At 49.2% G+C, this 23,386-nt stretch overlaps 7 protein-coding genes across 7 annotated transcripts; 4 read left to right on the top strand and 3 right to left on the bottom strand.

The window, feature by feature from the left end:
• Window positions 1-378: 378 nt before the first annotated feature.
• Window positions 379-1,754, bottom strand: PtA15_10A677 (uncharacterized protein; the record flags this gene model as incomplete). The annotated part of the gene is made up of 6 exons (XM_053160877.1): window positions 379-686; window positions 770-926; window positions 1,049-1,101; window positions 1,194-1,378; window positions 1,478-1,661; window positions 1,736-1,754. The coding sequence occupies 6 exons, from the start codon at window positions 1,752-1,754 to the stop codon at window positions 379-381; spliced, it is 906 nt and encodes a 301-aa protein (XP_053024808.1).
• A 152-nt stretch (window positions 1,755-1,906) lies between these two features.
• PtA15_10A676 (uncharacterized protein) lies at window positions 1,907-2,623 on the top strand (the record flags this gene model as incomplete). Its single annotated transcript, XM_053160876.1, has 2 exons — window positions 1,907-2,024; window positions 2,121-2,623. 2 exons carry the CDS (start codon window positions 1,907-1,909, stop codon window positions 2,621-2,623), a joined length of 621 nt encoding a protein of 206 aa, XP_053024807.1.
• Window positions 2,624-5,209: 2,586 nt separating this feature from the next.
• On the top strand, window positions 5,210-7,370 carry PtA15_10A675 (uncharacterized protein; the record flags this gene model as incomplete). The annotated part of the gene is made up of 4 exons (XM_053160875.1): window positions 5,210-5,318; window positions 5,416-5,433; window positions 5,522-6,127; window positions 6,211-7,370. The coding sequence occupies 4 exons, from the start codon at window positions 5,210-5,212 to the stop codon at window positions 7,368-7,370; spliced, it is 1,893 nt and encodes a 630-aa protein (XP_053024806.1).
• Window positions 7,371-8,919: 1,549 nt separating this feature from the next.
• Window positions 8,920-11,038, bottom strand: PtA15_10A674 (uncharacterized protein; the record flags this gene model as incomplete). Its single annotated transcript, XM_053160874.1, has 5 exons — window positions 8,920-9,334; window positions 9,412-10,131; window positions 10,203-10,489; window positions 10,584-10,688; window positions 10,892-11,038. The coding sequence occupies 5 exons, from the start codon at window positions 11,036-11,038 to the stop codon at window positions 8,920-8,922; spliced, it is 1,674 nt and encodes a 557-aa protein (XP_053024805.1).
• Window positions 11,039-11,585: 547 nt separating this feature from the next.
• Window positions 11,586-16,494, top strand: PtA15_10A673 (uncharacterized protein; the record flags this gene model as incomplete). Its single annotated transcript, XM_053160873.1, has 10 exons — window positions 11,586-11,891; window positions 11,955-12,322; window positions 12,388-13,462; window positions 13,542-14,621; window positions 14,705-15,025; window positions 15,104-15,279; window positions 15,359-15,540; window positions 15,621-15,904; window positions 15,979-16,295; window positions 16,392-16,494. The coding sequence occupies 10 exons, from the start codon at window positions 11,586-11,588 to the stop codon at window positions 16,492-16,494; spliced, it is 4,212 nt and encodes a 1,403-aa protein (XP_053024804.1).
• Window positions 16,495-17,151: 657 nt separating this feature from the next.
• PtA15_10A672 (uncharacterized protein) lies at window positions 17,152-18,395 on the bottom strand (the record flags this gene model as incomplete). Its single annotated transcript, XM_053160872.1, has 3 exons — window positions 17,152-17,465; window positions 17,535-18,209; window positions 18,338-18,395. The coding sequence occupies 3 exons, from the start codon at window positions 18,393-18,395 to the stop codon at window positions 17,152-17,154; spliced, it is 1,047 nt and encodes a 348-aa protein (XP_053024803.1).
• Window positions 18,396-20,776: 2,381 nt separating this feature from the next.
• Window positions 20,777-22,544, top strand: PtA15_10A671 (uncharacterized protein; the record flags this gene model as incomplete). Its single annotated transcript, XM_053160871.1, has 7 exons — window positions 20,777-21,242; window positions 21,327-21,372; window positions 21,434-21,794; window positions 21,894-22,116; window positions 22,213-22,312; window positions 22,377-22,455; window positions 22,521-22,544. 7 exons carry the CDS (start codon window positions 20,777-20,779, stop codon window positions 22,542-22,544), a joined length of 1,299 nt encoding a protein of 432 aa, XP_053024802.1.
• Between the last annotated feature and the right edge of the window lie 842 nt (window positions 22,545-23,386).

The raw sequence follows: 23,386 nt of genomic DNA, 5'->3' as shown, positions 1-23,386 counted from the left end.
CTTGTCTCCGCGAGCGACAAGAGTAAGACCGGCCGGAGGACTGGTCTGGATGAGCCTCAGCCTTCCACCGAGGCAGGACATACAAGCGTCGCCAGGACAACATTCCCGGGCGAATATGTACAGTGGCACGATGGGGGTGAAACATTCCGACTGGACGCATGTGCTCTTGTACAGAGTCGGGACCAATATTTGCATATGGGAGAAACAGTCGAACTGGACTGGGGTCGTTACAAAATAGCAGAGCTTGAGTGGATAACATCAAAGGCCGGCGGGATGGAATGAATAACGAATCTGGCCAGAGGAACTATCGGCTAGTGGTTGCGATGGGAGCTGGATATGAGACCGCGGCGGATGTGTGAATGGATCAAGCGATCGAGTTCAAATTTCTCCCCGACTTTTCTTCAGCAACCATTCCTTGTAGGGAGGTTCAGTTGGCGGAGCGATAGGATCCGAGTCCTGTCCACCATCCTGAGCAGTCCCCGGCGGTGATGGCGGAGGATAGTTCATGTCCGAGTCCGGCCAGGCCGAGAGATCACCACAGGCCACAAAGTCAAGAATACGGCGGAGATCCTGGGAGCTGCCTTCGTCAGATTCACAGCGTGTGGCCGGATTCATCAGTAGGGGGTGCGTCATATCCGGCACAAAACCCTCGGGTGGATCATAATTCCGACACACTACGAATGCCTCTGTGTGATTAAATGTGAAGAGAGGAAAAATTCATCAAGCACATCAGCCACACAAACTCAACACCATAAAGGTATGAACTCACCTATACTAGAAGACCTGGAACTGCGGGGCTTTGCACAATCAACCTCGCCAAAGAAGTTCGACAGCTGATCATAGAGCATATTCACATCCCTTCCACGAAATATTTTCGCCACAAACGTCCCGCCAACTTTTAGCACCGAAAGTGTGATGTTTAGGGCCTGGGTAAACGTACCAAAAAGAAAAAAAAAAAAAAGGTGAGGATATCGGTAAGCACGTGGAAAAACACTTGAGGGAAGATGTGAATTACGAAAGTAATAAAACGCCATTAATGTCGACTTGCAGCTAGAAGTAATTGGGATTGCACGAATTCATCAAGATCGTGTAGACCAGTGACTTTTCCACAAACAAAAAAAGAGAATACGATCAATTGGTCAATTGATGAAACATAAAAAGAAAATGAGGTAGGATGCGGGGGTGAAGCTTACCATCGGGGGCTCCATCGCAAACAACCAGGTCAGCCTTTTGTCCTTCGAAATGGGATAGAATACTCGTCGCTGTTTCGAGTTTAGTGATGTCCCCCACAATCTGGACTACACCATCGATCGGGGCCATTGGCTGGAGATCGACTGCGACGATCTTGGCTGGTTCATCTTCAGCCGACTTTGCTTCGCTAGAAATATCGATAACCGGATCAATTGGTTCGGAAAGCTCAGATAAGGTTCCGTCTCGAGAGGGTTTATTTTAGCGTGCAGTGGGATATATACTTTACTTTAGCTTCTTGACTAGGACTTGAGACCAACTACCCGGGGCGGCACATAGATCGATGACTCGGTTGACAGCGTGGTCCGGATTGTTAAACAGTCCATACTGCTCGTCCAGATGGATCAGTTTATAGGCCGAACGCGCTCGATAGCCTTCCGATTTTCCAAGGCGATAGTATATGTCCCGTTTATCTGTGTCCGATCGTATGACGATGGGAGTGTTAGACTCGAGGTTCCCGCCGGGATATGTAGGTGGGTCGACGTACCTTTGCTGCATTTGCCCATCTGGAAATCGGGGTGGGTTGGCTGGCCTGTGCTGTTGTGGAGCACTCGAAGGACTGGTAAAGGGACTATGAATATGCAAAACCCCAAGTTCAAGCACTTTCAGAGAGCCACCCAAGCACAAGAAAGTAACCAAACCACAAACACTCATCATCATGGCGATACCTCCCAAGAAAACTTCCAGCCAGCAAGATCCATCATGGAAACGCTCGAAAGGATTCAGGATAGGGAAGAACAAACCAGGGGTATCCCAATCGGTTTATCTCGGAAAAGGTCAGTTGGATTGAGTTCCATTCCGATAAAACAGAAAACATAGGAGAACGTTCAGCTCATGTTCCATCTCTTCCCGCGGCATTCCGACAATCCTAGCCGAAAAGATCAAAAAGACATTGATACATAAAGCCAAGTTGAAGAAACAGCGTGCAAAGGAACTCGTCAAGGCAGGCTATAGCGCCAGCTCGGACCGAACGCCCGAAAGCCGAACCGCTGATAACGAAGAAGAAGAGCAGCCTTCGGAGAGGGCAGATCGTCGGGATAGCCAACCAGGACCTGCAAGTTCTCGAAGGCCGCAAAACAACCCCAAACCCCCCACACGCCCCGCAAACACCTCCAAACATCCGTCGAACCAACCCAATCAACAGTCTCCGAAAGCCTCCGCCCAAGTCCCTCACAGCTCTTCCAGTTCTACCTTAATGGAACCAAATCCTCAATCAGCCAGGAGGGGAAGACACCAAGATCATCGCTCCAACAATCTTCACAAGAATCCTATCAAGCCTCCGAAAGCTAGGATCCAGCATGCTAACGGCCAACCCAAACTATCCCATCGTGTCTCCAAGATCTTGAGTAAATTGGAGCGTGAGAAGGATCAATAGTCTCCCCGATCACTCTCCTCTCGATAAGACTTGATATTCTATACGATTATTAGAAAGAAGGCACTTCCTCCGGCTTACTATTTATTCATCCCTCTGTACTTTTTTCAACTGGTCCTGCATCAACTCGTGCACTTATCTTTTCGAATCTCGTTTTATGTGTTCACGTTTGTCCTGAAAACGAGAAACACTCAGCTCACATCTTCGCGCTTCATCAACTCCAAGCCTTCGAAATGTATCTACCCCCTTGCTGGATCCCAAACAAAAACAGTTGAACTTGGGCGACAATGCAGCCAAGCTAGCGGGTTGATTTACGTCGCAAACAGTATTTGTCATAGCAAACTATGAAACACTGGCAAAAAAACAACCAGTTGACATACGCAACACTAGAGCTCCAATCAAGTGCGTGGTGGGTCACATATTCGCGCTTCATCAACTTGACTTTTCAACTCCAAGGCTTTCTATTTGCTCTCATCAATAACGTAGATGAAGCAGATAAAAATGGGATTTAGTTATTGTTAACCTGGAATCTTTTAGCTACACTAGCAATGCAATAACAGAATAACACCAAAAAATAAGTATTGTTATTTGCAGAAAATAAAGGATAACAGTATTATTGCGGTACTGGTGCAGTGCAAAAGAATAACACTACACTACACTAGAAACATATAGTCAATGTATCCGCCCACCACTGATGCAAGTCACATGTGGCCAACTTTGGAGCCCCCTGAGATTTTATTTTCTCCTTGGGAGGTTGTGCTTTGCGGCACAGGGTCTCTGCAAGAAGGACTTGTGTCATGATAGCATTGACATTTGTTGGCTAAATTTTCAGTCCAAGTTAACTTGAGGTTTGATTTCAGGCTGGAGCTAGCTATTTTGAGCTGACCTTAGCCTGGAATCAAGCCTGAGGTTTGCTGACCCGGGGTTGGCCCAGACCAATGTGCTTGCCAGTTGGGTTAGGTTGCCAGAAATTGGCAAGTTAATCTGACAAATGCAGAGGCTCAAGTTATGTAGCTCTCCGGGGAGCCTTCCACCGGAGACACTTGTAAAAACTTAGGACCCGGCCTGTGTACTGCTAGCATAAAGGTGAAGAAAGCCGTAAGTCCGTCCGGCCTGCCTCGACGCTACGCGATGAAGTTTCAGGCATGTACAAGTATATACGACTTCCGCAGTGAACAATGTTCCCCGTGAAGCAGTATCAAAAAAACGTTACAGACAGTGAAAATGTGATCTAAAGGTGCCGGTGGAAATTTTAAACTGATGCTGCTGGTAAACGTCTGCGGGCAAACTGGTGCCCACATCAATCCTTCGGCGGATCCCTCATTCATGAGGGACGTGGAACAGCAATCTCCTGAAGTAGGCTGGGGAACATCTCATTTTCTGCCCCGACAGAGAAGGCTTCTTCCCTGTGCAATATAGAACAATCGTCCTCCTGAAGGGGAGCTTCTTTGGCTTGGTATGGCTCATTTCGAGACCACGGAGGTGTCTGCTGATGTATCAAGGCCGAAAAACATCACATCCGGATATATGTATCTTGTAATGGAATTTCTCTGAAGTAGTGGGGGTCGCGGGAAGTCTTGACTGCGATGTGAAACTCACGAAATAATTGTCGAGTCGTGACTTGGGTTTGGTCAATCTTCTGCCGGCGGGCGAGAGCAATTAATATACCTGCAATGTACCGGGTTGAGGCCACGGTCAGAAGAGATGTATACGACTCGAGACCCAGATTCATGCTTGACAAACTTCGTCGGCTTGACTGAAAAAATATGACATGGATTCTTACAAGTTTGAGAGCCTTACACTTCCGTCTACAGAAGATTCATATATGAAAGCCAAAACCTCGCCCTTGAATCCCACATCCTGCTCGCATTGCCATTCTTACCCTCAAGTCTCTCCAGCGGCCTAAAAAGTGCATTCCTTAGGTGATTTCTCTTCTTTTCACACCCAGGTGGAATCCCAACATGCTGCATAGCTTCCAGCGATGTATCTATATAGCCATCATCCTCCAAAATTGCATTCAAGGTAAAGCATTAATAAAAAGAATGGAAATCAAAGGCGAATTGGCCACCTTGCACGGTATGTTTTCACTGTGAAAACCCGAAAACTGATGGAATTGGTACTTATCACTGTTTATACCTCGAATGACTGTTTAGATGTTAAAAGTTACTCTTCTTCCCACTCTGGGGGTGCCGGCATGTTGGGCTTCAGCAAAGGCAAGTCCGTGCTCACATTCATGGGCATCTTTATATGCGTGTCAGTTATGTTAATCGCAGCCCACCATCTTGGATCGTGCAGAAGTTGGTAATCCACCTCCGGGAAAGGAGCCAATCGGGGGAATTGAAGCCTTGGAAGCCAGTACTGGTACACTTACTTTCCCGCTTCCTTTTTTAAATGTTAATTCTAGTCAGGCATTGTCAAAAAAGTGAAAGTCTAATGTCGCTTATCCGATTTGCTCGATACTGATCAAGACCAAGAGAAAAGATTCAAAGATATAGGCCAGGTCTTAGATAGGTGGGTAGCTGTGGTTAATAAAAAAAAGGCCTCAAACCCGGTTAGCGGTAAGTATTTTTATCCTGACAAAACCCGAACATGCCGAATATTGATCAAGACCAAGAAGAAGGTTCCAAAGATATACGTCAGCTCTTAGATAAGTGGGTAGCGGTGGTCAGAGAAAAAAAGACCTTGAACCAGGTTAGCGGTAAGTTTTTTATTCTGACAGAACGCTACTTCAATCAAGTCACATCAGTGAACATGCCCGAACCTTTATTTTACATGCTTTCAAAACCAAATAAAAGAGATCAAGGATATTGGACGTAAGCGTTTGGTTTCGATTAAACAGAGATAGTGTACAACTCAGTCGATTAGTGAAGTATTGACTTGCCTGGCCCTTTTTGGATGCAGCATCGCACCCACATCAGTTAAAATGGACGGTGGTAGTCAGAGAATTTGACCGAGTTAATCTATTGGCATATGAAACTGTGAAAGAAATCGTTCAACTCCGAGATCCGGAGAGGGACCCTACTGCAGCTGAGAAATCGCTCATGGACTCAATCAATGAATTTAACGCGTTTGTGGGGGATGATTTTTTCAGATTTTTGCAAGGCAAATATGCGGAGGAGTTTATCAAGATTCAAGGCGAAAGAATATATCAAGAGTGGCTGAAGGAGGTTGATTCACTGCCGGTGTTGGATACAACGACTTTGAAGACATTTTTATATTCCATAGACGAACAAATCTCTCATGAAAGCCGATTTAAAGAAACACGAATCATGTTCGTCGCAGCGGCTCTTAGCGTCCTCGATCTGTCACACAGGCACGGCCTGATCGCAGGAGAAGAAGTGGTCACATTTTTTGATGACGAAAAATTAATCAAGATGGTTGGAGAGCACCTTGTTCTTCTCTACGGCGAAAAATATCCCAATTTCCACAACTCCGCGACCTTCAAGCCTGATATGGATTACTTACTACGGGACCCGCTCACCTCGCATTTGCATTCGTGTTTATCAAGTGAGTCAAGAATTTGGTTATATATAGGAATGGGCCCTTCGCTCCTGGAGAAGACCTGCGTGCTTATTTTTGAACCATCACAGTCCTTACAAAACCAATCCAGGGGAAGATCATCTACAGATCAATCCAATCAGCTTTCGAAGACACTGTGCCGAAAAACGAAGCAGTTTGGGAGGGAAATTTGCCGTTCTTGCAAGCATGCCAAGTTTTCTTGGATGATTCTTTCCTGAAAGATTTTGAATGGAAAGGGTCTGATCCAGGAGGTATCGTTTCGGACGTTGCTTCAGACTCTGAAGCAACGTCCGAAACGATACCTCCTTTTCCCGCCAACGTAGAAGTGGCTTACGCTCAATTCGCCAAGGTGTTGACGGAAATTCCACCTGGTACTAATCAGATAGAACTTTTAACGTGTGTGCATTTTTTGAACTTCCTAAACACCTATAACGCCCACATCATAGAAGTTCAAAATTTGGTATTCTCGAGGTCGGAGCTCAAAGTATTCGAGGAGAAATATGGCGTAATAATGGATGGCCTCAAAATGCACGAAGTCCAAAACATGCTCTTTTCCGGCGGTCGTTTGAGGACCTCAAAGGCTCTCATTGGTTTTACTCCTGTGGAGGCCCGTAGTCAGAGAATGGAAAGTCTTCAAGGTGTGACAGACGTGCCACGCTTCGACGAACTGCTGAAGCAAATAGAAACAGGCACCGATTCATCGGCGTGGCGGAAACATGAGGTAGTTTCTGTGACCTTGAAACAGCTGAAAGAATTGCGCGCAGAGTTATTCAAGCAAGGAGAGAAAGTCAAAAAAAATGAATGGTTACAAGAAATTAGGGAGGATCACTCAGAGCGTCTGACTTCTGCTAGTAGCCCTGCACAAACAGAAGAAAATCACAGTCAACCAGGCGACCACGCGGCCGACTCGAATGAAAAAGGAATAATCCAGCTGGTCGGTAATCAAGTCCAAAACGTCGCAGGATTGGGGGGGCAGGCCGTCGGCACTATCTTCAGCACAGGGGCGGGTGTCATCACCTCGGTCGCGGGGAATGTGGCGGCCACCAGGAACTTTGTTATTGAGGGCGGGATCAAGAGGTCTGCTGCGGCTGGCGCACAGGCCATCTTCGGAAAGGAGCCAGGATCAGTCTCTTCCACCGTCGGGAGTGTTCTCCAAATTCCAGGAAAGATAGCAGGGAAGCCATATAATCTGTTGAAGAAGACATTCGTCGGGGACAAGCACTCCTCGTGATTGCTTAGATGGCACTGGCACATTGGACTCTGACTACGGGGCCCAATCATTCTTGTTTCACTTCTTGGTATTCATCCCAACTTCATTTTTCATATCGTTTCCTTCCTTTTTGATATCGTTTCCTTCCTTTTTGATATCCTTTTCAGTCCATCCTTTTTGATATCCTTTCCTTCCTTTTTGATACCCTTTCCAGTCCTTCCTTTTTGATCTCCTTTCCAGTCCTTCCTTTTTGGCATCCTTTCCTTCCTCTCGCAAATCTCAAGTTCATAGTTAGCCACATCATTTCTTCTTACCAACACCATTTGCTCATAACTTGTTTTTGGTTGAATTTCACACTCACCTAGGGTCCCACTGAGTAGTTCAGTTCAACTTTGTTTGGCGCCCAACTCATCATTGTCCCTAACTGTTAGGAGTGATCAAACGGAGGAGGAAAGGGAATCAAACCTTTTATTCGCAGCAAGAAAAATCCACCTTGGCCTCCAGGCTAAGGTCAGGATCATTGGATTCTGGACAAAAGAGTTGGAATATCTTGGCCAAATGTAGGAAAGATAGAGAGGTAGGTAATTGCGAAAAGAACAATTCAACAAATTAGATCTTCTCACGCCTAGAGGGTCTCCCTTTGACAGGGTAAAAGACTTCTTGCCACAGGTCCATATTGGGTTTGATCCAATCTTGCCAAGAAGACCACAGCTTCATCCTTGACATGCACAAGATTGACAAAATGGATGAATTGTGGGCCGCGGAAATACATATTCCAGCCGTAAAAGTGAAGCTAATGAGCTGTACAATATTTGAGGATCAACAAGATGGTTGTGGGGTGGACATGAATGGGGATTGCAGGCAAGGGAAATTTGCTTGGAGAATCAGGTAGACCATCCACTCCTTCAAATCCCATTTCTGGGAAAGTGGTTGTTCAGATATTGGACTACAATTTTTCTGGGGATTGCTCAGCGGTGCTGTTAGTTTACACAGACTTATGTGAAAACTCTCAAAACCCTGGATATTCAAACATCACGAAGCAACAACTTTAAACCCCTAGGAGCAAGGACTGGGGTGTTATGTTTAAGGGTGGGTGCTAAGCGTTGTTTTCCATACACTCAGGAACACCTCATTTCAGCATTATGTAGCAAATACAGTGCTTCCCTGGTTTTTGAATGTACGCATGTTAGGGTATGGGTTGAGCTGTGCGTAAACAGGTTGTCCATCCACGGCTAAACCCAGCGTGGGTGTGCCACATGTGAATAGCCCCCGTGGTAGAAAGACTAGGGTTTCTGCTCTGGTGAATAGATCTAGAGATGTCAAGCGAGGCTATGTGATGGAGATCGAGGTCTATATCTGAGATATCGATCACGTCTGTGAGCCGAGCAAAGATAAATGACAAACAACAAGACCACAGCACATCTGAACTGAAGAGACGAAAAGAAACATACGGGGGTGGGGCTGAGCGCGATGGGTGCACTATGGACAGAGTTAAGGAATAGCGATTTTGCTTTTTTTTTTTTTTGTGATTGTCTGCTGGGAAAGAGGGAAGTGAATGATGGGTTTTTGTTTAAGAGGAACGCAAGACGATGACGTTGCCAGCGCGGCGCTGGGGATCATCGTGCCACCAGCCATTAGTCATGTTCCAGACGACCCGGTATCCGCGGTCCTGGAGGAGAGAGCGGACGGGGTGGAGGGTCCAGAGGGCGTCGAAGAGGACGAGATGGGAGGGCCATTGGTAGCGCCCCGTGCTCTTGTCCGTCGCCGGGTACCCCTTGTCGACCGTCTCTGGGAACCGCGCCGTCAGAAACCCCGGCGGGTCCCGGTAAAACTCCGCCGCTTCATCCTCATACTCCCCCGGATCGTCCAGCTGCTTCGACTCGGCTTTTTGCTCCTTCCGTTCTCGCTCCTCGGTTGTATCCTCGGTTTGGTTCGCGTGGGCTGTGCTATTAGCCGCACCATCCGCTTCTGTTGAAGAGCTGTTTCTGTTGTATGATATATTTCAACTGGTTAGAATGTGACATCTGTGATAAAAAAAGAAGAAGAGAGAAAGTTGGCATACCGGAAGGAGATCAGGGGCGGTTCACACGTGAGCATCCAGAGCCGTTCCTGGGTACCGTTGGGAGCAAGATGTGGTTTATGGAGATGGCTCTGCCAAGGGGTGGAGTGGCAAGGCATCAAGAAGCCGACGCTCTTGAGTTCGAGGTCGGGGAGCTGCCGGAGATAGTCGATGACGGCGATCTGGGCTCTGTAATGGAAGCCGAGCAGATAGACGGCCGCAGCGAAGGCGACGGATGATCTGAGGATGAAGCCGAGCGGGCGGGCGGAGAGGATGCGCTCGAGACGGCTGATGTCGGCGGGGGAGCTGGCTGGACGGGCGAGGCGGTCCTTGATGTAGTTGTTGACCATGGCCCGGGCGGCAAAGCAGTTGAAGAGCGGGACGAGCGGGGCGATGAAGCGGAACTCCTTGTGTCTGAGCAGCGAAAGCCCGAGCATCGTGCCTAGTACGGCCACGCGTGCCGAGCGCAGCCGATCCAGCTGGCCTGGACTCTCGTGCACGTTCTGGGGCGTGATGAGCGAGAGCATGCCGAGGATGACGGTGGGGAACATCGAGAAGTTGACAAAGGTGAACGCTTGGGTGAAGTAGAAGTGCCAGCGGTTGACGCCATAGAAGGTCGAGAGATCGTTCAAGACGTTCTGGCGGATGAAGTTGAGTGGGGTGAAGGTGACGAGACCGTAGAAGCTTGAATCAATCAACAGACAGGCGAGAGCGGAGGTGACTCTTGATGTGCCAAGGAGTTTTCAACAAGTTAGTTTCGGGAGCCATCGGAAGACAAGTGGAGTGACTCGAACCCTAAGACGGCCACGAGGGCCATGACATCCATCCGAGCTTCGCCGGTGGATTTTTTGAGGAGGGTGTAGCCCAGGACGGACCAGAAGAGGATCGCGGAGGGTCTGACGATGACGGAGAGGGCGATGAGGAGGATTGAGAGGGAGAGGTTGGCCCACGAGTGGGGGATCTCATGGGCGTTCCAGGGCCAATAGGCGAGTGCGGAGGCGGTGAGGGCGGTCTCGAGGGAGTTGGAGAAGGTCCTGACGCCGGCATAGGCGTTGAAGAGCGAGGTGAGGGAGCAGGCCAGCTGTCTAGTCAAGAAAACACGCCGGCTCGTTCAGCTTCTTTTTTTAAAAAAAAAAACGGTGACAGAGTCTGCCGGAAGCCTCTGGGCTACTGACCGCAGTGGCCGCATACGTCGGGGTCAACAGGACGCTGGCCAGGGAGTAGGTGGCCAGGTCGGTGGCCGTTGCGATCCCAGCTTGGACGAGTTTGGGCAGGAAGATCTGTGTGCGGGGCGGGGCGGGGGGGGGGGGGGGGGGGGGTCAGCAAGGGTTGAGTTTGAAGAAAGTGAAGAGCGTACGATGAGCCGGGTGTGGTCGAGGCGGAGGAGGCTGAGGAGGGAGTAGCCGGGGACGAAGAGGAGTGGGAGGATGGGGCTGCGGATCCCGCCGGTGGAGCCGTCGGGGCTGGGGCGCCACTCCCAGGCCTGGAAGCCGTAGCCGAAGACGAGCCGGTGGGCGGGCTCGAGGGCCTGGTAGAACTCGTCCGGCTGGAAGTAGGTCCGGCAGAGCAGCGCGTTCAGCAGCCGGAACAGGTACACGGCGCCGAGCAGTCGGAGGGTGATCGCTGCCATCGGGTGCGTCTTCTGGTGGGGGTGGGTGGGTGTGTGGTGTTGACCCCAATTGGAAATAGCCAGCTGACCCCCAGCGCAGGACTGAGAGAGGCCCCGTCAAAATCACCGGAGCGTCACGCGGCTCAGTAGCAGCAACACTCACGGCCAGTCGCAGTGCCCGATCTGATCAGGCAGGAGTCACCTCAGACACTTCTCGTCTTGATCAAATGCAACGGGGATGGTATCCCTGCTGGAATGAGCTGGTTAGCCGATGCACTGGCTGGCAAGTTAGCGAAGTGCATCCGTATCTTCGGTTGGCCCTGAGTTGTGCGATGATCGAATGCCAATCAATGGGAATCCAAATCATTTGAGCAGGGATATCTATTTAGCATCCCCTAGATGCAAGAGGGACAACACAACCCCCAAGCAGCCTTGCGCCGTTTGTGTCAGCAGTCACGCGACAAATCAAGAGGTGCTGGGTCTGGTGGGCTCGGACTCCGACTGGGACTCCGACCGCGACGGACGCGGATGTCCGCTGGGCTGATGTCAGCAGCCCCTCCGCCCCTTCATGCACCGCCAGCCGAGCCCAGCCACACACCAGCACTGCACCGCGACGATGAGCTCCAACCAGCCCCCCAGGAAACCCCGCCAGTCCATCCCAACCAGCACCCTCCTCCTCCTGGCCGGCTCCTCCGCCTCGGGCTCGAAGGCGCCCACCCCTGCGCCGACATCCAAGCCGGCACTCAAGAAACGCAGCAAGAGTCTCGGAGGCCTCGCCCTCGAGCAGAAGATCCTGCGCGACAACAACAGAGACCACGACTCCCTCAACGTCGACTTGGACCTCACCCCGAGGAAGAGGGCCCGGCGAAGTCTCGTTGGTCTTCCCTCCTGCGCATACAAGTATATCACCAGCTGATCACCGTGCTTTGCTCACCAGGTCCCCGGAAAATCGATCCTCAAGTCGCGTCCGACCATCTCCGGCACTGGCCTCGAACGAACAACAAGCGATAACACGCTCACACTCAACAGCCACACGCAGCCCTTATCAAGTCTTGCAGCCTCAGCCGGCTGCGAACTATCCTCCTCCCAACTCACCAACGAGTCCTCAAACCCACCACTCTCCCAGTCCATCCGAGCTAGCCAAGACACAGAGAACCAGAACCCAGCCGAACACCATGAAGCCGACAACAGCTCCGACATGGACCTCTCCGACGACCAAGGCTTACTACACAGGAGCAGTCTAGGCTCAAACACCACCACTACCCTCCTCAGACGTGTCAGCTTTGCGGCAAAAGCCCATGTCAGGTAGGCTGATCCGAGATCTGTACAACTGAATTCATAATCCGGACTAATCAGCACCCTCCCTCCAGAACCTTTGGCAGTCCTCTCGTGGATCCCGACTCCAGCATGGCATCTTCCAGCGCATCTGCCCCTCCAAACGACCCTCCAGGACATCCCACCTCATCTGCTGCCCAAACTAACGCGTCCGAAGATGATAGTAGCACGGCTGACATGAGCATGGACAGTGCGGCCTCGAACAATCCACTCGACCCCCTTCAACCCCAGACGACAGCCCAAGAAGCTCACCCAAATCCACCCGAGAACCACCCACCTCCACCATCCAAAGACGCGCTCAAACAAGCAAAAGCTAGTCGGCTATCCATGGCTATCCCCGGCTTTGGCAGCTATGATGACAACGACGATGATGATGACGATGGCGACGAGGAGCAGGGCCAGGAAACCCACAAAGATCCTAGCGCAGCCAAAACCACTCCAGCAAATTCACATCCTGCCTCGTTGGACACTGCGGCCAATCACCGTTGCAGCCAAGAAGATCCAGAGCAAAGTCAGGATATGGATATCACCACACCCCTCCAGCCCGTTCCAACTAAGAACATTCATCCCCAGCAATCAAGCTCATCAGGCGCCACTCAACTACCCAAGCCACCCATGCAGAGCGGTATCCCCCGGCTTCAATCATCCTCATCCACCGCTGATCAACAACGCCGAGCTTACAAAAGTAGTCGGCTGTCTGTTGCCCTACCCGAGCACCTACGCGGTCATCGCTCAGATGAGACCGAAAACCTGGACGACATTCCCTCCGCCCGTCCGCTCGCCCAGCCTGCTGGATCGGCACCCGTCGCCAATTCCCAACCTGCCTCAACTGATCAGGAACGCCGGGCTTGGAAAACTAGTCGTCTATCAGTCGCTCTGCCCGAACATCTACGTGGAAACATGGCTGATGACACGGAGGATATCCCAGCCACAAAGCCTCCATCCCAATCGGCGCTCCAATCTTCGGATGTCAATCTGCCCCAACCAGACAAGACTCATCAGCCAAAGCAGCCCAAAAAACTCAAAGCGTCCAAGGCCAGTCGACTCACCACCTTCCTGGGCACCTCCCAAGAAGACGAGGTGGCCAACGATGATGACACCCACCATCAGGTTAGTCTGCTGCTGCCACTATCTTCGAGCAATTCTTCCATGCAGCTTACCTTTCGTCGATCTCTTTTCAACCGGCCAGGCACAACCGAACGAGCAGGAAACCAATCCCGAATCCGATAAGGATCGCGCTCCATCTCCCCCTTCCAAGACATCCAAAAAACCTAGCCGATTAACTCAACTCTTTTCGGACTGGGGTGATGTCTCACGCGAACTGGACAATGCCCGAGACCAAGAGGACCCAGGGCCGTCGATGTACTCGGAAGATTCGGAACCGGCGCCGAAGAAAGCTCGGAGCAGAATCTCGGAGTTCTTGCAGCCCCAAGATAGCTCAGACATGGAAGAGGCTGATCCAGCGTTGATCGACTTCCATGAACCTGCTACCAGCCGCCCGTCTTTCGGTCCTCCGCCTAACCGGTCCTCTTTATCCGTACCGAGCCTGCAGAACATCCAAGAACACGACGACCTGATCAACATGAGTTTTGAGGAGAATCCTGCTCCAAAGCCGGCATTGGTTCTACCTGGCCCTTCCAACTCCGGGCCATCTCTTCTAAGCACATCTTCTGAGTCTATCTCAAGAGCCGGAAGCTTTCCCAGAACTTCCCTCGAGCCGGTACTCCCCAGACTATCTTCGATCCGTGCCCTTCCACGGTTATCTTCGGCATCTCCATCCCGCCGCCTATCCGGCTCCCTCTCAGGCTCTCCCAAAAATCTCCGCCTGTCCTTCGCGTCCCCCCGCCGCTTAGTGTTTCCAGCCGGTACGGCCAACCATGCAAACCAGAACGATTCAGCTCAAAAGACCGATGAGCTTTTGCGATCAAAGTCGGCCGATCCATCGGCTTCTGTCAAAGACGCTCCCTTAGATCTTCGTCGGCCGTCTAACCCAAGTCATCAGCAGCATGACCCACATCCTTCCGGCGCAAGCTCTTCGATGCCCCCACCGCAGATTCTACCTGTACCACCATCGCCGTTATTGATTAGCTTGAATGAGTTCTTTGAACAGGCGGAGATCCGCTTCATCAGCTTGTCTCAACCTCGGGTTAGGAACTACGACCAACAAGAACATCCCAATCTTTCCGAAGGCCAGCACAGGGTCTCTAGTTTTGCCCAACAGATTTTTGCTGGTATGGTCAAGATTCCTCGGCTGCGCTTGCTTGAAAGCGTAAGTGCAACAACATGATCTCTTGTCCTGATCTGGCTCGCTTGATATCAACTGACCATTTGAGGACTATTATTCTATCTTAGTCATCTCGCAGCTTACGTCAAAAGACAGAACTCCTGGACTACACAACTAAGGAACACGAGGGCGAGATCTCGCGGAATGCGCAAAAGTACAAGCTTCTCAAAGACTGGGTCGAACTCCGTCAGAAACAGACTCAGGCCGGCCAAAGTCACCCCCAGACTGCCCAGAAAAATCTCGAAGATCTCAACCAGATGATGGGCCAGCTCAGGCTCAAGAAGAACTTGGTCGAGATGAGTGCTAAACAAGACTGCCATCTCTTCGACATCGAGATGTGGAAAACCTATCAGGCTAATCTACACCAGCGGACTGCCAAATTATCTCACGTACATCATCTTATCCCCATTTTATCTTGCTATTGATCTGCTTTATTGACTTATCTTGTTTTCCGATGGGTGGTTTAGGATTTGGAAGTGATGAGGAAGATTGATTCGGTCGTCAAGCCCTCTACCGAATCGTTGAGGGAACGCAAGCAGAACCTCATCGAAGAGATCCGACGACGGAAACAAAAGCTTGCAGAAATTGAGAGCTGTGATCAGAATCAACTGAAGGCTTTGAATGAAGAAGCCAAGGATCTTGCGTAAGTGAAACGGCTGAGGATTCTGTGTCACAAAAAAAAAAAAGCTTCTAATCCATACAAATATCTTGAATCCACTCAGGGCTGAGACCGAGGCCAATCGACGCGCCTTGACTGAGTCGGAGTTTGAACGCAATCTCTGGCTCGCCAAGTTTGCCGAATTGGAACAAGAGAAAAATGAGCATCTGCAAAGAATCGAGCAGCTCAAGCGTGACCCAGACCAGAGCCAAGAGTGCACGGTACCAGAGCTGCTTCGACTGAAAAGTAAGTGGAACAGCGTGATGAATCGACGGTGATTCCAAAATCTTGAAGCTCACATATTCTGATATATCTTGGGTCTGTAGACGAGTTCTTGGCGATACAGAAGATGTTGGGCTGGGAATTGGTCCGGTTCGAGGACGACCTGTTTGTCTTCATCTTCTATTCGACGATCGGAGTCAATCTCCACCTCGACCCATTCGACCCCGAGCAACCCTATCGCAACGTGCGGAAGGTCGAGCTTCGGTGGGCCGGGCCATCGGTGCCGATCGCAGAACAGGACGAGCCGCTCATTCGGCAGGTCGAGCAGTTCTTCTTCGGCCATCTTAAGGCCCACTTCGACGGCAAAAAAGTCCAGGGAAGAGTCAGAGTACGTCCCCTCCTCCCTCTCCCTCGCTGTTTGTCCCAGAAAGCGTCCCCTGAAGTTCGGCGTTGGTTATGCAGGAGCTCGTCCAGCAAATCTCGTCGATGTGGTACCACGCCCACCAACTCATCTGGGAGATCACCAACGCCCAGACCCGGTTCAGTGTCGCCGTCGACATCCTCGAGCCGTCGCCGGCCAAACACAGGGCCCGTGTCTCCGCCGCGCCCACCCCGGGAAGCCTGACCATGGACGTCCGCGTCTCCATCCGCTCCCCCCGCAACTGCGCCGCTGCCCATTGCCATTTCCTCTTCGATGGCCAGGAAATCCTCGACTGGCTCGCCCCCGCCCCGCTCGCGCATGTCTCGTGCAAAGTCACGCCTGTCTTCGGGAAGGCCGAGTCCGTTTTTTTCTTTCTCTCTCGATATCATCCACAGTCGTCGTTCACATCACAGACAATCCACGCACTCACTCGTCTCTTCTGGGTGCTGCACAGTTGCTTGAATTTGAGCTATGTGCTCAGCGAACATATCGACAAAGGACTCCGAGGCGCGTTGAAGGATGGCTGTCTGGAGGCGCTGGCGTGTCTGGACGCGTGAGAGGATCACTTGTACATCCTGGGGCAACCTTTCTTGTATATTCTCTCTTGTATTTGTATGCCCCATTCTTTTTCTCGGTTCCACCCCTCGAGCACACCCATTCGCCGACTCTTATCTCCCCTTCATTACGTTTTATGTGCAGTTTTCTTTGTATCAGTCGTCTGTATGTATGCTTTGTTATGTTATCTCCGTTAATACTCTCGATGGCGCGACTGAGATTTTTCGACTTTCATCTTTTTGAGCTGGCGCAATAAGGATGTATTGTGCCAACACACACCCCCTTAGAACCAACAAAATTATTAACAAATAATGAGAGTACAAGTATAATTTGGATAGAATCTTCTCGGTGCTGTCTTTGAATGCTTCAAGAAACAACTGCAATTTATTTATACAAGTTTACGTTTGGATATAAATTGGACATGAAAAAATGGTGAGGGGTTCTCAGGTGAAATCGTACAAGAACCCAGTTTTTGCTTTGGTGTAGAAAGTTTATGACGCCCCAGGTCTTGAAAAACAATTGAAAAGTTGCTTGTCTAATGAGATAATGTCCGGATTTTTAGATCTCATGTGGCGGTCGAGAAAAGGTTGTGAGATGACTAGGGAAAAAGTGTGTTCGCAAGAAGCTGCGCGTGTCAAGGAATGCGAAACGGATAATTGTCACATGAAGGTAGGCATGGTGCACTTGATGTTCTGAAGTTTGATCTCTTTGAATTGCGAAGGAATACCGGTGGCGGTCGCTTTCGAAACGTGAACTGGTGAGCTCTGCGTTTCGTTGCCACTGCCTCGGGATCGCGACCTATCCTGCTGGCCGACGTATGCGTTCGGCGATTTCGTGAACTTCTGCCTTTCAGGGCTTTGGGGACTCCCGCGTGAAGTCGCTTCCTTGGTCTTGGTACAGCCTTTGACAAGCAGATGCCTTTTGAGTGCGTCTTTGCGGGCAAAAGCCTTGTCGCAACAGCTGCAAGGAAAGGCTAAAAGGATTCGGAGATTGATCAGTTGACAGTATTGCGAGAGGTCCACTATGTAGATGCTTTACTCACGTTTGATATCCAAATGTATCCGAGCATGCCTCTTCAAATCGTGATTCCGACTGAAGCTTGATCCGCACTTGTCGCATTTGTAAGGTCTGTCCAAGCTATATGCTGGTGCTTTGGCCCTGAAATCCTTGCGGAATGGCTGCACATAGATTTCGGGGTAGCCTCCAAAGGAGCAGGAGGTGGTAAGGCCAAGGCCACTTGGGTGAGTTTGTTCAGGATATATCGAATGGGGTTGAGGGGCAATCCGTTCGTCGTAGTGGGATGAGTAGGTGGTCTCATAGCTCGACTGGGATCCGGTTCGACAAGGTGTATTGTACCCGAGTAAAACCTCTGGTGCCTCCGGCTGGATACTGTGAAGGTAGATTTGTTTGTCGTCGGTGAAACTGTAGCTTTGAGAAGAAGCACTAGAGGCCATCGAGTTCATGCGGATACGATGCCCTGGCTCCATGGTGTCGTTGGTAATGTCGCAATCAAAATGAGCCGGAGGATTGTAGTTATGAAATAACCCCCAATTGGTAGCGCAAGGTCTGATGTTATTCTGAATCCTGTTGTGCACGCTGGGATCTGCGACATCCTCCGCTTGGGTGTCTGGGAGGTAAACGCTGTGGGGAACTGCGTAATCTAATCCAAAACTCGGCGAGGTAGCACACAAATTCGATCCAAGTTGAGTTTTCGGTGCTATTTTTTTTTTTTTTGGGGGGGGGGGGGGCGAATAGAGGTTGGATGGTTTAAGGAGAGACGTCGAAAGGGATGGTCATTAGATTGGGACACAGTCAAAATGCAGAATAAGAATAAAGGATATGAACCTGCGGGTTCCTCCCAAGAATATCGGAGATTGGCCGAATTGTCGCTAGACATATCCATCTTGAGGAAAGCAAAGATTGCAGATAGGCAAAAGATTGGTTGTGGATTTGTTTCGTGTGCGAAATGTAGGCGCTGGTTGGTAGGAAACAGGCTCAGTGGGGGAAATCAGGAAAACTGTTCGAAAGTGGCTTCAAATGCCAGCTTGCTTTGATCGAAGATGGAGCGATTATAGTGAATAACGCCTTGCACATAAACTCAACGGAGACGACGAGTGGAAAGCCGAACAATCGAAGTGAAAGTGGCAGTATGTACAACAGTGTATCTACTAGGCCTTGGAAGGAATGGCTGGAGGTGGTTGAGCCAACGAAAGATGCAGGATAATATATAAGTATATCATTCGACCAGAATTTTTGGAATAGCTCTACACCAAAGAGTGTATAGCGGCAGCACCCTAGAGACTGATTGGGATTTGACCCCAGGTAGCTCCTCCAACTTTTCGTCCCTTGAATTCCAGGAAACCCAGTACATACAGCTTCTCACTGCAACCAATTTTTAATGTGGCTATGTATGTCGCTACAATATATATCATTTTCCTGAACCCTCTGTATCGCATCCTCCGGCCGTACAAATGCTTCCTGGAAATGACGGTCCATGCATGCACCCTGCTCCCTGCCCGATGCGTTTTAGATTATATTGTGGGGAGAAGATGAAGAGCATGGAAGACATCAAGATCTTTCAATTATTGTCTCTTGCCAACGTCGCTGGTGGATCGCCTCGTTTCCGTAAGCTTCCATAGGAAAGAAACTGAAGCGTGGCAACCTCTCATCTGTATCATTGTAATATATTATCACTTCAGTGAGCACGGCTTCTGCGTGCCATGTGGCCATAGCATGGTACTGTACATATCTGTGTCTTTTTTCAATTTTATGTGTTTGTATTTATGTACTCCAGTTGACACCATTCGACCAGATTCGACCTCATTTCACCCACATGACAGCCGCGTAAGCGCGATTGCAGAGACCGGTTCTATAAAGCTTAGAAGCACAGGCGGATCAGGCAAGGGTAAGCAAGTTCCCGGAGTAATTTTGCTCCTAGCCTCCTAGGCCCAAGTTAAAACGAGCAGGCTGTTGTGATACCGATTCGTTCCCAACCCTTTAATGGAGATGACAGCTTGGCACCTGCAACTGGCCCTTCCGTCAATTGTTTTGGCTTCTTGTGCTCGCGTCAGCTGAGACAAAAGATGTACGATTGCCAGTCGAAGACACGTCAATGTTCGGACTCGGAGTAAACATGTTCCTCTATCTTCGCAAATCCCATCAGGTTCGTCAGGCCAGGACTCCAGAGTCTGGACCTAGCCACCGTCCAATGAGTGCGTGATGTGTTTAATCCCAAGGAGCCCAGCACAGAATTAAAATATATGGATGCATATTATTATTTACATTATCAAATACAACGTCTTTCGCCTGATGTCTTTTCATTGTACTCAATCTCGCAATCTAGAATTGAGTGGTTGCTTCCTCGTTGTGACTCTCAACTCTTCTCAGGTTCATGGCCAGGACCGGAGAAACCGCGGTCGGGGGAGATGTCTTCCGCTTTTGTGAAGATGTCAGAAATGAAGATAAATCAGGAATGGGCGCATTTCAACAGAGACTTCATGTCATGAAGTGCCTGAAGCAGAAGAGTCTCCTACTCTAGCCCGTAGGGTGCAGTCCCAAAGAAAAGGAAATTAGGGGATCAGTCGAGGCGAAGCTTTTGAGGGCGACTCAGAGCGAATCTCAACTTGGCAATCAACAATAGTCTGTGACCATCTCCAAAGGACTCGCTGCCAAGAAACACGTGGTGGTGGTGGCTGGTGCCACCCTCACCTTCGCCCATAATTTTCGCAAAGTTAAAAAACCTTCCGGTGAAAGCTCCGAAGGGCAAATGCGACTGCAGTGCGAGACTCTTCGCTACCGGCAGGCGGAGAACCAGCCTTTGCAGAAGTGAGTGTAATACTCCAAAAAATTAGATCTGAACCCACATAAATAAATACATTCTGCATCAAATCATCAGGCTTAACGAATTTGCTAGTTAATAGCTATCTTTGTTAAGACATCTCCAAGTAGTATGTGATACTCCCAAAGCAGAGCTGACAGTCTTTGATAGCACTTACATTTTGTGATCTATTGATCTCGTGTAAATACTTTGAGGCGGACGGGTCTGCTGCACAGATTGTCCGAGCTTTACGGGATGAATTGCCCTTGAGTCTTAGTCCTCCCCAGTCATGGGAATATATTACAAAGCCGAACAAGTACATTTCCATTGCAGTCATCAGTTCGGAATAGCCTGTTGGGACGGGCATGAGCCTATTCGGACAGGCATGGTCGCCAACCGAGTCGACTTGAAATAACAAGCTTGGCTCCTCACTCACAACCTCACCTAAGCCAGAGATCTCACAAATCATGTCGTCATCACCCCTATCACTGCCAAACAGTCCCTCGGAGGCCTTTTCAATCATTAATTCCATGTCAGCGGTCCTGAATCCTTATCCATTCATTCTACAAATCATTACTACTCAACAACAAAAACTCGCCAACTATAGCCTTCCGACAGTCGTTGTTACCTTGGGGGTAGCCCATCTTACTCTTCTACTTCTCGCTGCGATCACATTCATTTTAAAATCATTGAGGAAAGATAATGGAAAGCGGCGGAAGATCTGGTTTTGGCGAAGACACTACCTTTTAGACCACGAAATTCCATATCTCGTACCCAACGGAAATTTTTCGATCGAGCTCTTGCAAATATTCAGCTGCTGTTTCTACATACTTTTTTCAGCTACTACTTACGTAGTTTGCAAGTATCCACAAGTTCCCTCTCCGGTCACACACGCAAGTATCATATTTTGGTACGCAATAGCTATCGTCCCAGGTGTGTGACCATCACTCTATGCCGCTTTTCTTTCACCCGTTCTTCTTATTCCGGCTGATAAACAATATCGATTCCTGTTCGTAGATGCTGCTGCTTTCTGGTGGGGTGGATGGGGTGCATTTTATCTTGTGTGAGTTTCTTTGATTTGATCGTACAAGCCTTCATCAACCAACCATGTACCGTATAAACAGCTTCCTATCGCCAACTCGATTGGAAACGGTACAATCAAAACGCAAGATTCCTTTTATCCACCAGCCTCTGTTCATGAATACTATTTGCCTAGGGGTACCGGTGGGGTTTGCGACGTACTTTTTGAGTGTTGGTACTAAAATGGCTGTTGAGCTCAAGCAAATAATCGAATTGTACAACCTCTTGTTGAGGACCCTCGGAGAACTATCGGCGCTTTGGAAACCTGATGACCCTCTGCACTCTGAAAACAACCAAATTCTGTTCAACATTCTGGAAGCGCTCTCCAAAAAGTCCACACAAATCTCTTATTTAGCCCAGACGGAAACCTACGGTTGGGCTGTCGTGTCTGTCTCGACGATCGCTGTATGTACCTATTGTCTTCGCTGATTTCAGGGTGGTCTTTCTGGTCAGATAAACTGATCCCTCTCCTGCCTGCTTTCTGCGTTATGGATCTAAAAAAAGTTTTATTTGGGTGCCACAATTGCTGCCGGGAAATTGCTTAAGCATACGTTATTGATTGCCACTGGGGAGAAGGTGCTGGGTGAAAAGCCCGCGCATCAAGGCAAATCGAGTGGATTTCTCAACCAGAGCATCTCAACCATTGATTCAAAAGTCGCTAGATCAGAGGAATTCAAGCCTACGTTTGTACAGTGTCCTTCCACACTCAGATTAAAAAGAGGTTACTGTCAGTGTCGTCTGTCCTAAGCTCACGCAGGTTCATATCGTCATATTAATCACATTTTCATTTCTTGCCATTGGCAACATCGGGTAACGAATGCAGATTTCATATATATTAGTTGTGCGATCATGTTCGCAGTTCTGGGGTTGAATGTCTGCATCAGTATTATTTTTGCACTGAAGACCAAAATGGTCTTAGTCGAGTACGCACAAGCTTCCCTCTATGAATGCGTCTTAATGTTTAAAACTGACAACATTTGAAAACAGAACATATTGGCAGATTCGCCTCCTAACGATGATATGCTGTACAAGCGTACTTCTATCATTCTCACTGTTTCTTCAAAGCGTAGGTTTCAATCAAATGTAGGGTATGAAGTGTTTGACCCAGCTAACAATTTGGTTCTCCCCTAGCTCATGTTGTTACTTTGGGGTTAGCACTACGACACGCTGATCAGAATTCAGGTTGAATGTCTCCAATCCAGCCAAGTTGAACCTACCATGCGCATAATTTTAAATTACATATCTCATGAGCCAATCGCTCCGAACTTTTTATAACGATATGGATCACGCCAAAGTGCTGGCTGAAGCCCTCCTATTGCAACAGTTAGTTTCTGGCTTGCCTTGTTAGAAAGTTATGTGTTATTCTGTTTCCATCCAATTCTCTCGGCTCTACCTAAATTTTCTATGAGATGTATTGGATGACTGGGTGACCTCCCGTCGAGATCTGGGCGCCTGCCAGAAGTGATCTGGAGACCCAAATGGCAAAAGCTAGATTTCACTGCAAAAAAATCTAGACTTTTTGGGTTTATATCCACAACTGTGAGGATCCTAAATGTTACAGGAAGTCATTCACTTCCTGTTGAGATTGGCAGGCCTCCCAGAAATAATCTAGAGCCCAAAGGGCTAGATTTCCCTGCAAAAATCTAGCCTTTTGGGTCTAAACCAACATCTTCAGGGGTACCAGATTGCCCAGGAAGTCCTCAATTATTTACATGTGTAAATTTGCTGAATGCTTATTTTATACGGACTTACTTCGCGCACTGCAAAAAGCTCTTCGCGCACTTCACAGTGCGCAAAGTTTGCAAACACTTCGCGCACTGCGCGTGAAGGGCGCAAATTTTTCAAATTATTTTTTGACCAATCAATAGAAAAGCTTATTATTGTCCTCTGTGAATTTATTTGGAGTTTTTTGAAGCTTCTCTGTATGCTTAAAAATTCCACCAATAAAAAGAACAAGTACTGTCATTTGGGGACCTGAAATCCATATTCCCAGTAGC

Source organism: Puccinia triticina, chromosome 10A (genome assembly GCF_026914185.1).
Source record: "Puccinia triticina chromosome 10A, complete sequence".
Classification (NCBI taxonomy): domain Eukaryota; kingdom Fungi; phylum Basidiomycota; class Pucciniomycetes; order Pucciniales; family Pucciniaceae; genus Puccinia; species Puccinia triticina.
Note: the sequence above shows the minus strand (reverse complement) of the source record. Positions and strands in the feature narration are given on the sequence as shown.